The sequence below is a fragment of the Mustela erminea genome, chromosome 2 (genome assembly GCF_009829155.1).
Source record: "Mustela erminea isolate mMusErm1 chromosome 2, mMusErm1.Pri, whole genome shotgun sequence".
In the NCBI taxonomy this organism is placed as follows: domain Eukaryota; kingdom Metazoa; phylum Chordata; class Mammalia; order Carnivora; family Mustelidae; genus Mustela; species Mustela erminea.
Genome location: NC_045615.1, coordinates 46,666,091 through 46,678,363, shown reverse-complemented (window position 1 = coordinate 46,678,363; position 12,273 = coordinate 46,666,091). Strand labels below are relative to the sequence as shown.

The 12,273-nt window shown below is 40.0% G+C and overlaps 1 protein-coding gene across 1 annotated transcript in view; it reads left to right on the top strand.

The window, feature by feature from the left end:
* The window catches only part of SPARCL1 (SPARC like 1), a 48,690-nt gene that overhangs the window by 33,672 nt on the left and 2,745 nt on the right, over positions 1-12,273 (top strand). Inside the window, exons 5-10 of the mRNA XM_032332834.1 lie at positions 874-946; positions 1,712-1,830; positions 2,338-2,458; positions 4,620-4,756; positions 6,700-6,848; positions 7,467-7,615. Coding sequence (XP_032188725.1) covers positions 874-946; positions 1,712-1,830; positions 2,338-2,458; positions 4,620-4,756; positions 6,700-6,848; positions 7,467-7,615 — 748 coding nt within the window. The remainder of the gene's footprint in view (positions 1-873; positions 947-1,711; positions 1,831-2,337; positions 2,459-4,619; positions 4,757-6,699; positions 6,849-7,466; positions 7,616-12,273) is intronic.

Below are 12,273 nucleotides of genomic sequence, written 5' to 3'. Positions count from 1 at the left end.
TGTCTGTTGATTTAACTATCAGGATTAAGAATAAAGACTTCAGCTATAACTTTATTAAGCAAACACATACCAAAATGATCATCAGAAAACCGCAACAGCGTGGGAGTTGGGGAGAAGAATATTGTTATTGGGTTTTAATCATTCGGAGCTTTCATGCAAAACACTAGCAGCCACCCAGTAGGACTTGACATAGCTTTTGGTGGCCAAAGTCAACAGTAACCTTGCTTTCTGAAACCTCCGCTGCCATTTTACGGTAAGAGTTTTATTACCCCTCAGAAACCTGGGGCCCCTGGGTGTCTCCATTGGTTAAGCATCCAACTCTTGGTTTCAATTCAGGTCCTGACCTCAAGATCGTGAGATTGAGCCCCATGTAGGGCTCCACGCTTAGCAGGGAACATGCTTGAGTTTCTCTCTCCCTCTCCCTCTGCTCCTCCTCCCTACACTTACTGTCTCCCTCTTTAGAATAAAAAAGTAAATCTCGGAAAAATAAAAAAAGGAAATCTGATGAGAAAACTTTATCAACAGCTTCATAGGGATTACTGATGTAAATGTGTCTTAACTATGGAATCACACAATAATACTACATTTCTACTGTTTTCCCAATCCAAAGGGAAAACTTTCCAACTTTGCTCCAGATGTTAGTTCCAACTTTGATTGAGTAATCCCCAGAGATATAGCACTGAATCCAGTTGAAGACACAAATGGCTCCTGTTCTCAAAGTGTTGCTATTTTCACAATTACAGCTGGTACCTTTTTGAGATCTGAAATGTTTTGGGTATAAAAAGCTTTCTGAAGGAATGCAGTTGGAATACAAATTATAATGGCTTTCCCCTAAATAAATAGACTTCAGTTTCTGCTCTTGTTATTATAAAGGCCAAGAAAGCAGAGAGCTCACCAAAAGAAGATGAAAGTTCGTATGAAGACAACAGAATGGTGCATGGTAGGGGTGAGTACGGGCTAAGCAGGCGGCTTGTGGCAGTATCAAGGAAGAAATGGAATGGTTACTTAAGCTGTCCCCATTCCTTCATTTGTCACTGCTTCACAGAAATTTCCTCTCCCAAATCCTCCCCAAGGAAATGTTCTCCTAAGTTGTTGACATTCGCTTGCACACATCTGATATACAACTATGGGCAAATGTGTTTACAAACTGGAAGTCTTATTGTAATACTAGTATGAAAGCTAGATTCTTCTTTTTTCCAAAATCCTTTTGCTTCTGAGAAGGATGAATTCTACCTTATTTAATCTCAAATCCATAACTTATTAGTGAATTTAGACACCTTATTTAATTCAGACCGGATTCCCAATTGCATACCCCAATCACAAACATTTTTAATTTCAACATGATAAAAATTTCGTGACTTATTTAACTTCTGACCAACTTGGACAGCCTTGAATTATAGACTCCAGACATTGGCCATTGTAGGCAGACCAAGAAGAGCTGTTCTTTTTAATTTTTGTTTGGTTGGTTTTGTGGTTGTTGTTGTTGTTTTTAAATTCCCAATTCAAACTGCACAAAAAATCTTAACTATTGTGTAAAACACTCTAATGCCAGAGGGCCCTATCTTGACATTAACATGTCCATTAAAATGGTTTCTAATATTTTCCCAAATTTTTTCTCCTTAATGAAAACAGAGCTAATCATCTGGATAAATTTGAGATCGCATACTCAGTTCAGCTTTGCTCATGCTTCTTGTCCAAAATTTTCTGTTAGATTCTTGCATGAACTTCCAGTGTAAAAGAGGACATATCTGTAAGGCTGACCAACAGGGAAAACCCCACTGTGTTTGCCAAGATTCAGTGACTTGTCCTCCTACAAAACTCCTTGACCAGGTAAGTATTCTACAAAAGGGTTTCTAAATGGTCCCAAATAGCGATTTGAATGAAAGTGGTTTGCAATTGAAATATTTGGCAAAAAAAAAAAAAAAAAAAAAAGGCAGATGTCCTGGTTATCATCTAATACTTGAAATAATGTTGAACAGGAACAAAAACCAGCAAAAACAAGGAGTTTCTACAGTGCCCTAAAAAGGTAATAATGGCATTGATCTTTAGAACTCATTTTAAAATTCATTGTATCCTCAGAACGTCTGCAGCTTGCATTCTAGTGAGCTTATCTAAAGCTAAATTCTTCACCCTGGTATAATTTAATTGATTTTTCTTTTCTTTTCTTTTCTTTTTTTTTTTTTTTACCAAATGGGACAGTTATCATCTTAATAACTTCACTTACCTGACCACATTGTTGGCACAGTTGATCAGTCAGTCTATAAACTTTAAGGAGCAGGGTCTTTCCCCAGTGTACATTCAGAAACATGAGCTTTTTCTCATGCTTGTCTGTCCTAGGTTTGTGGCACTGACAACCAGACCTATGCTAGCTCCTGTCATCTGTTTGCTACTAAATGTAAACTGGAAGGGACCAAAAAAGGGCACCAACTACAGCTGGACTATTTTGGAGCCTGCAAATGTAAGATTCCATCATTATTCTGCCAACCACCATTGCTGAGAGGATTGGGGTAAATCTCTGCATATCTGAATAATATATATACAAACTCACACATGCAAACGGAAAAAGGCTAATGTAGTTCTGAACATAGGATGCTCACTAAAATCTACTAGAGAGACTTTAAAAAAGAAAAAGAAAAAGAAAAAGAAAAATGCCCAGGGGCACCTGGGTGGCTCACTGGGTTAAAGCCTCTGCCTTCAGCTCAGGTCATGATCCCAGGGTCCTGGGATCGAGCCCTGCATCGGGCTCTCTGCTCGGCGGGGAGCCTGCTTCCTCCTCTTTCTCTGCCTGCCTTTCTGCCTACTTGTGATCTCTGTCTGTCAAATAAATTTTTTTAAAAAGATCTAAAAAAAAAAAAAAAAGAAGAAGAAGAAGAAAAAAAAGAAAAAGAAAAATGCCCAGGCTTTAATTATAAGAGACTGATAGAGTTGGATGGGGTTGGGGCTTTGGCATTGTTTTTTCATTTGTTTTTAAAGTAACCTAGACAATTCTAACGTGCAGCCAGGGTTCAGAACCACTATGATAATGTTACCACTTAATAACTGAGACAAGTCATTGGAATTTTGCTAAATTACTTGTCCTCTTTCCAATGTATGTTAAGTCTCCGCCAAGAAGTTTTATAACAATATATCCTTCCAGAAGTTTTCTTTTTTTTTTTTTTAAAGATTTTATTTATTTATTCGACAGAGAGAGATCACAAGCAGGCAGAGAGAGAGAGAGGAGGAAGCAGACTCCCTGCTGAGCAGAGAGCCCAATGCGGGACTCGATCCCAGGACCCTGAGATCATGACCTGAGCCGAAGGTAGCGGCTTAACCCACTGAGCCACTCAGGCGCCCCAGAAGTTTTCTTAATTGTCTTCCTTCCCCCAAGATACTCTCAAGTGTGTTTGGATCTCCTTATCACTAAGTAATTCTCCACATTAACCATGCTCACTAATATTTCCAGTTCTCTTCTCCTTCCTTATGCACAGGAGTATTAAACTTCCCAGCCCTCTGGATGTTAAATGTGGCCAAATGAGCTGCTCAATGAAATTTCAGTCAAAAGCCTCCATGTGAGTTCTGGGCAGATGTATTTAAGAGCTAGTGTGTGGTTGTCTATGTTGCCCCAACCTTGTCTGGAGATGGTGGTGTCCTCATGATCCTGAGCCCCAGAGAGACTGCCATGAGCAGAGCCCTCTTGCCAACTTGTATTGGACTCGAATGTCCAAAACAGTGATGGTAGTTAACACTGCTAAATAGTACATCTGAAAGTTGCTCAGAGAGTAGATCCTGAAAGTTCTCATGCAAGGAAAAGTAAAAATTTTTGTGACTGGATGAGATGATAACAGTTAACTAAACTTACTGTAGTAGACCTAGCACAAAATATGGATTGCAGGCATTAAGCTGTACGCCTTGAACTTACACAGTAAGCTTGAACTTAACTCACTGACATCTCAATAAAACTAAGAAAAAGAACCAAACCCTTTGTTCTTTTAAGCCACTGAGATGGAACATCATTTGTTACCACAGAATAATCTAACTTCCATTTTTGTCTTTTTTCTCCTAATGAAGAGTTCTTGTGTCCTCTACTGCTACATGCCCACTTTCTGATTCTAGAACAGTGGTTCTCAGCCTTGCCTGTGTATCAAAATTTTCTCTGGATCTTTTAAAACATCCTGATGCCCAAGCTCCACTCTGAAGCAATCACATCAGAATTTCCTTGACTGGAAGCCGTGTCTGGGGTGTTTATAAAGCACGCTATGCAGTCCTGCTTGGCCGCCATGGTTAAGCACACTGTTGTGCTGGTAAGACAGTGAGGGAGCGCTCGGCCACCGGCTGTTGTTAGACTTCCTGTTTTGACGACTTGCCTTAAGATAGGAGTTAAAGTAACCTTTAACCTAAAGGTTAAAATCTCTTTTCTTGGGGCGCCTGGGTGGCTCAGTCGTTAAGCGTCTGCCTTTGGCTCAGGTCATGGTCCCAGAGTCCTGGGATCAAGCCCTGCAACTGGATCCCTGCTTGGCGGGAAGCCTGCTTCCCCCTCTCTGACTCCGCCTACTTGTGTTCCCTCTCTCGCTATCTCTCTCTCTCTGTCAAATAAATAAATAATCTTTTTAAAAAATCCCTTTTCTTTCCTCTTGGAACAGCCATTCCTATTTGTACAGACTTTGAAGTGACTCAGTTTCCCCTAAGGATGAGAGACTGGCTCAAGAATATCCTCATGCAGCTCTATGAGGCAAACCCTGAACATGCTGGATATCTAAACGAGAAGCAGAGAAATAAAGTAAGTTATCCAAAGTCATCCGGGGGCCAGATCCCTAAGTGTCTACCTACAGGGTCTGAGGAAAAAAGATGTGTGGGTGGGGGAAGAGAGACCTACCTCCCTTTGCATATCAGCAAGAGCCCACTTTGCCTCCCCCCGCACCTGGTAAGTTCATTCGTACTAACAGAATAGTAGGGGTCACCATTCATGCCACAAGGCTTGAGACATAGCCAAACCACCCCATTCCTACTCAAAGTGCGGTGGCCCGAGCAAGGACTCTTTAACTCACGCCCAGAGCAAGCGCTGGTTGAGCAAAGTAAACCTCAATTCAGCATTTCTAAGTTCAGGGCCAGACATAGTATTTAAATTTAAACATATTTTCTGCCTTCCTAGGCCATACAGATTTATGGTATAAGAGAAATTCCTTACTATGCTATATTACTTGCAAAGTCAGTAATATAGCAAGTTTTTAAAGTTTAGAATATTTATTCCAGAAGTTCTCAGAGAAAATTCTTTCATCAAATAGCTATTGAGTGCAACTTAGGTACCTGGAATTAATTTATGTACTGGAGATACAGCAGTAAACCAAACAAAATCTCTGCCTTTGTGACCTTACGTTCTAGACAAAGAGACTCTGAACAATTAAGAGTGTGTGTGTGTGTGTGTGTGTGTGTGTGTGTGTGTGTAGATGTATGTATGTATATACATATTGCAAATATGAACATACATGCACATATATAAACATGTAAATAAATACGCAAACATATGTGTAAGAAAAGCAGATGGGATAAAACATGCTCTGAAGAAAAAGTTAAGCAAAAAGGAAGCTGTGAATTAACTGTGTCAAATGCTGTTTACAGGCTCTAAGATGGGGACTGAGTGAGCCACTGATCTGGCATGTGGTGGCCCCAGAGTTGACCTTGACAGAAGCTGTTTTTGCAGAATGGAGAGGAGAAAAGCCTGAGTGGGCAGGGTTCAAAAGAGAATAAGGAGAAAAGGTGTGAAAGCAGCAAATACAGACAATATTTTCACAGCATTTGCTATAAAGGTGAAAAGTGAAATGGGGGGGCAGATGGAAGGGAGTATGAGTCCCATCTACCAGTGGGAGATGGTAGAGGACGTTTGTATGCCTCTCCAGTAATCCAGTAAAGAAGGAAAAACTAATGAGGGGCAGAAAAGGTGCCCAGCTGCCATTGAGTGTTCTTGAAGAAGTGAAAAGGGGTAGGCAGGCTCCTGAGCACCTGTGAAAGGTCGGGCTTATATTCAGAGCACAGGAAGTTCATCCATGATAACAAGGAGGAAGGTTGGTGGAGAAGGCCCTGGGAATAAGTGGACATTCTATTCAAATTGCTTCCAGTTAGTTCATGAGTAACATCACAAGTTGAGAGTATTACATGAATTGCCTAGAAATAATGTCTGTCCTCTCTCTTTAATACATCATCATGAAAACCTTGAGAGCATTAGATACAAAACAGAGAAATTCTAATGAGAATGGCCAAGTGTTGTCACACAACAGCTAGACTGATTGTAAGCACACATTGGACAAAAATACACAAAGAACTAAGAATGGAGTATGCCACCAGGGGAAAGAGAACACTTTTTACTAATCAGTAATTTTGCGTGAGTCAGTTCAGCCCCTTTCATTAAAACCTTTTCCTACTGTGATGAATAGTATCTGGTTAAAAGAAAAATCAAAAAATACTTAAATCTCTTCTGAAAACCACAGGTTGTGGGGTTTTGGTTTTTGTTTTTTTTTTTTCTTTCTTTTAATGTTAGCTGTTATTCTCTGTAGAACTAAGAAAATCAATAGTGTTGATTAGAAAGTATTTTATTTTGTCTCATATGATGGTCTGGGCCTATTTTCCTCTGTCATGTCACTATTACTCTGTAAGTAAAGTTTAGCAAATGGTAATTCCATTACACTTGTCTGATTCCCTGATGATTTTCTCCCTTCCTAATACCAGGTCAAGAAAATTTACCTGGATGAAAAGAGGCTCTTGGCTGGGGACCATTCCATTGACCTTCTCTTAAGGGACTTTAAGAAAAACTACCACATGTATGTATATCCTGTGCACTGGCAGTTTGGTGAACTCGACCAACATCCTATGGACAGGTAAAAACTCTTTACCTTTCCATTACTAGGTCATCGCCCTGACATAATGTCTTAGTTATCTGCACGAAGATAATTCTAAACAAATTTAGAAGTTTCCCAGCTCTTATTTAGAACACTGCAATCCCAAAAATATGTGGTTAGGTGTCTAAACACAAAACTGTTTTGAAAAGAACAGAATATGGCCACACCACGGTTCCCACGTTTAGGTGTTAAGACCTAGCCTGCAACAGAGACTCCTTCAATTCTTTCTCATTCTTGATCCTAAATTCCCAAGATAATCTTGGGATTGGCCCGACCTGGGTCAAATGCCTACACCTAGAACAATCAGCTGTGGTCAGTGGGTAAGAGCCAGGTTGTACAAACGTGATGGCTGGTGGGGGCATCCCTATAAATTTAAGATGGTGGGAGGATACTTCTAGCGAGGAAGGAAACCTGGTGACATCCCAAGCACTGTCTATCTTACCCCTTAATAGTTTGTTTCATTTGCAGTTTTTCATGAGTGTACTATTTACTTGGCCTACTTATCAACCTTGTGGAAGAAAAACGCCTTGGTTATCCTAAAGATTAGCTTTAATATATAAACTACTCTTTAACATAGTGTCATTCACTTTATTGCAGAGTCTTGACTCATTCTGAGCTTGCTCCTTTGCGAGCATCTCTGGTGCCCATGGAACACTGCATAACCCGCTTCTTTGAGGAGTGTGACCCCAACAAGGATAAGCACATCACCCTGATGGAGTGGGGCCACTGCTTTGGAATTAAAGAAGGTAAATTCATCATCAGCCTGGGGAAAGGGGTGTCCTTTTCTCCAGCAGAGCCCTAAGCCCTGCAGCCCTCCTAGAGAGGTCCTGCAGCATCCTCAGATGGAAACCTCCAGACAGGAAGGTGGCAGCACCACAGGTAGGACTCCTTTGGTGCACACGCTCTCATGGCAAGGTTCTTGCCTACTTCCGTTACGATACTCTTTTTATGATACGTCGAAGTCTTAGCAGTTGGCTAAACCAAAGAAAATGACATCAATCCCGAGAGCTGTGCCAAATATCAGAAGGCTACCCATCTGAGAAAGGAGGGATTTTATATCCTTTCTTAACCAGAGTATTGGTCCAAACTTCTAAAAATCATAGGTAAAGAGTAAAAGAACAAGTCTGATTCTGCCAGTGGGAGATGTCAGAAAAATCTTAGAATTCATAATGGATACACTAAAGACTGGGCCTCCTATCACAATAGAATGTGTCCAGATATTGTGCTTTAATCCATGACTGCATCTTCAATGACAAAAATAATAGTAGTTGTAATGATAATAATATAAATGATGATAATAAAATCATCATCATCATCATCATCATCAAAGTGTTCTTTCTTTACTCCTGTGATGGAGGAACTTATTTTAGACATTTGTTTTGCTAGTTTATGTCTTAATGTATTTCCTTTTATTTTCCTAAGTTAAGGCTGATTTTTATGAGCAAACATGTTTTTAATGACCAAGATTTGAAAAATGTTCAAAAAATGAAAAATCAGAACCACTTGCACAATGTAAATCAACAGTAAACATCAAATCTCTAAAGCAAGGGTTTTATACATATGTTCACGACATACAAGTAGGATGAATGTCCAGCCAATCAATAAAGAAAAGTAAGTTCATCAAAAGTCAGAATTTCCCAAAAAGGTAACGTGTGTGACCTTCACTTTAAAAATATTCTTCATGGTATGTAGAATGCCTTGATATTAAAGAAAAGAGCTGAGAGTAGGAGAATTGACTTATTGATAAATAGGTAAGCAGAAAAGCTTAGCTCTTTTCTTCTGCAATTTTGTTCTGTGAAATAAACACAATTGTAATGAGCAAAGAATGTGTATTTCTGTGCGCACCAACTGTTGTGTATTGGTTGCCTATTGCTGCAAAACAAATTACTCTAAAGCTTAGAAGCTGAAAATCTCACAGTTTCCAAGATCGGGAATCTGAGATTAGTTTACCTGGATGGTTCTGGCTTGGGATCTGCTCTAAGCTCACCCACATGGTCACTATGTTGGGAGGCTTCATTTCCTCACCATGTGGTCTTCTCCATGGGATTGCTAACAGCACCACATCTGGTTTCCTCCGGAGTGGGTGATCAGAGAGAAAACAGAGAGTGAGAGAATCCAAGACTGAAGCTATAATGTCTTTTATAACCTAATTGCATGAGTAACATACATTACTTCTTCTATATTTTGTTGGTCAGACAGACAACCCTGCTATAATATGGGAGGAGCTCTTGGAGGTGGGCCATGACATACTATTTATATCCTGTTAACACTGATAGGAAATTAACAAGCTAGTAAGACTGAGACCTGCATAAATAATACCAATTTCCTTTCTAACATCTACAAGCACAGTACTTATAAATTCAAATATATTCCTAAAAATAGCTGAAACTGCCTTTTCTAATTGCTGTGTTAAAAAGGACAGAATTTGAAACTAGCAGTTTTGGGGTGGAGTCTTTGGGTTTTCCACATAAAGTATTACGTCTTCTGCGAAGAGCAAGAGTTTGACTTCTACTTCGCCGATATGGATGTGACATCCCAAGCACTTTTATTTCTTTTTGTTTTCTGATTGCTGAGGCTAGGAATTCTAGTCCTATGTTGAACAGCCCCTGAGAGTGGGCATCCCTGGTGTGTTCCTGACCTTAGGGAAACCTCTCAGTTTTTCCCATTGAGAATGGTATTCGCTGTGGGCTTTTCATACAGCCACCCTGGAAAACAGTATGGTAGTTCCTCAAGAAGTTAAAAATCGAGGTACCCTATGACCCAACGTTTGCGCTACTGGATATTTACCCCAAAGACACAAACATAGTGATCCAAAGGAACACCTGCACCTGAATGTGTATAGCAGCAATGTCCACAATAGCCAAACTGTGGAAAGAGCCCAGATGTCTATTGACAAATGGATGGACAAAGAAGATGTGGTATATATATACAATAGGATATTACTCACCGACCCAAAAGGATGAAATCTTACCATTCACATCAATGTGGATAGAACTGGAGGATATGATGCTGAGTGGAATAAGTCAATCAGAGAAAGACAATTATCATATGGTTTCACCCATATGTGGAATATAAGAAATAGTGCAGAGGATCATAGGGGAAGGGAGGGAAAACTGAATGGGAAGAAATCAGAGGGAGAGGAACCATGAGAGACTCTTAACTCTAGGAAACAAACTGAGGGTTGCTGGAGGGGAGGTAGGAGGGGGATGGGGTAACTGGCTCATGAAGTGATGAACACTGGGTGTTATATGCAACTGATGAATTATTGAACACTACAGCTGAAACTAATGAGGTACTATTTGTACTCTATGTTCACTAATTGAGTTTAAATTTTTAAAAAAGGACAAAATACACCCAAGTAGAGCCACCCCACCCTACTCCCTCTACTCCACCATTATCAAGAGGGGGAAAACTTAGCTGGGACAGGACATATTTGTGTATGCCTTTTAATATTGCACTTGATTTTAACAGAGTGATGGAACTGGAACAGAGGCCATCTATTTAAGGAAATCAGTTGTGCTTCACTGTTCTGAAACTTCTGGCAGCTCTTCAGCGTGTAGTCTCACTCAGGCTCTGGGCAGGGTGGTTGTCTGGGAGGAGCCGGAAGGGCTTAGACTTCAGTGACTCGAAAAGCTCCTAATGATCTTGTTTGTTCACTGTGGTTTGGCCATGATTACATTATTTTGAAGCAGGGAAAGAATTATCACATAGTCAACCAATAAAGCAGATATTTAATATTCAGTCAGAATAAGTAAACAAGTTACTGCTTTGGGAAGTAGCTAGGGAAAACAAAACTAAACATTTCTAAGCACGTCCTTCCTTCCCTCATGGCTGAGAAATCCACAGAAGGATGAGATAAATTTTAGCCAGTGTTTTCCTGAATTTTAACTGACTTTTATCTGAGCTAGATGTACTCAGATATTCCAGCTCCGTCATTCACTAGCTATGTGAATTAAGGCATACCGCTTAACCTCAGCAAGTCTCATTTTCCTTATGTGTAAAAATGAGGCTTAATTAAAAGGTGAAGGAGTCTTACTTATTTAGTGCCCATGACATACCGTGTATCCACATTAATCTTCAGAAGAACCTTCCAAGTGAGACCAACAGAGCAAACGAGTCAGATCATGCATGTCCAACTAACCCAGTTAAAGACATTATCCTAAGAGTACTGGAGGATCATGAAAGTGTTTTAAACAAGGGAGTGATTTCACTAGATATGTATTTAAGAACGATTCTTTTGGTTACATTGTGGAGAAGCCCGAGAAGAGCTGAGAGGACTTGTGGTAAGTTCAGGCATCGTTGATGAGAACTTGAACTAGGGCAGTTACAGTGGGGGGGAAAAGAAGGAAACCTATTCAAGATGTATTTAAAATATAAACATATTCTAGGTATATTCAAGAATATAAACATATTCACGGTGTATAGATATTTCTGTATCTATATCTATAGATATTTTTATATCTATATCTATATATCTAAGACGAAGTTTGCTAAGAAATATGTGGGGGCAGGGAGCAGACAGTAGAGAAATTGAGAGGAAAAGAAGTATGACACTCAGGTTCCCTGCTCAGGCCAGGCAGGGGAACAGAGACGCAGAGATAGAAAACACAAGAACAGAAGCAGATTTGGGGAAGATGATAACTTCCATTTATGACATGTTGAACTTTTAAGTACGTGGGAGACAATGTGCAGTTGATAGAGAAATACATGGGTCAGCTTTTCAAGATGGGATTTTGGAACTTAACTACATATTTGAGGATTATGAGCATACAGAAAGTAGTTAGCACCATAGAAGGGAATTGCTTTCCCAAGAAAAATGTGTTGAGTTACATGGAGAAGGCTCTAGGGTTGAACACCAAGGAACAACATCTGGATGACAGATAGAGGAGGAAGAAGGAGCTCACAAAAGAGAATGAAAAGTCTCCTGAAAGGAAGAAAGAAAACAGGATAGCGCCTTGTCAAAGGAGGTTTTTGAAGAGGAGGAAGAGATCACAGTTCCAGATGCTGCTGAGATGTCAAGATAAAAGACTAAGAAGAATATTCCTTTTGCACGGACCTAAGGATATCCTGGGTGGCCCTAGTAAGAGCGATTTTGGAGGAATGGTAGAGATGGAAGCCAGGTTCTATAGACTGAGAAAGAATATATGAGAAATGGTAAAGAGTGGCTGTTTGAAGGCAGGATAGAGCTAAAGAGGGATATAAAGTTGAGAGAAGCACTTCAGGGAATAAAATAAGCTTGAGTACTGGCCCATTCATTCATTCAACAGATGTTTTTTACTGATAGTCCACACAGAGCCAGGTGCTGTTCTCAAGGCTGGATGTGCAGCATATTTAAATGCTAATAGGAAGGGCCCCGGGAGGAAGGAAAGGTAGAAGAAACAAGAAAAAGAGGAAAATTAGGGGA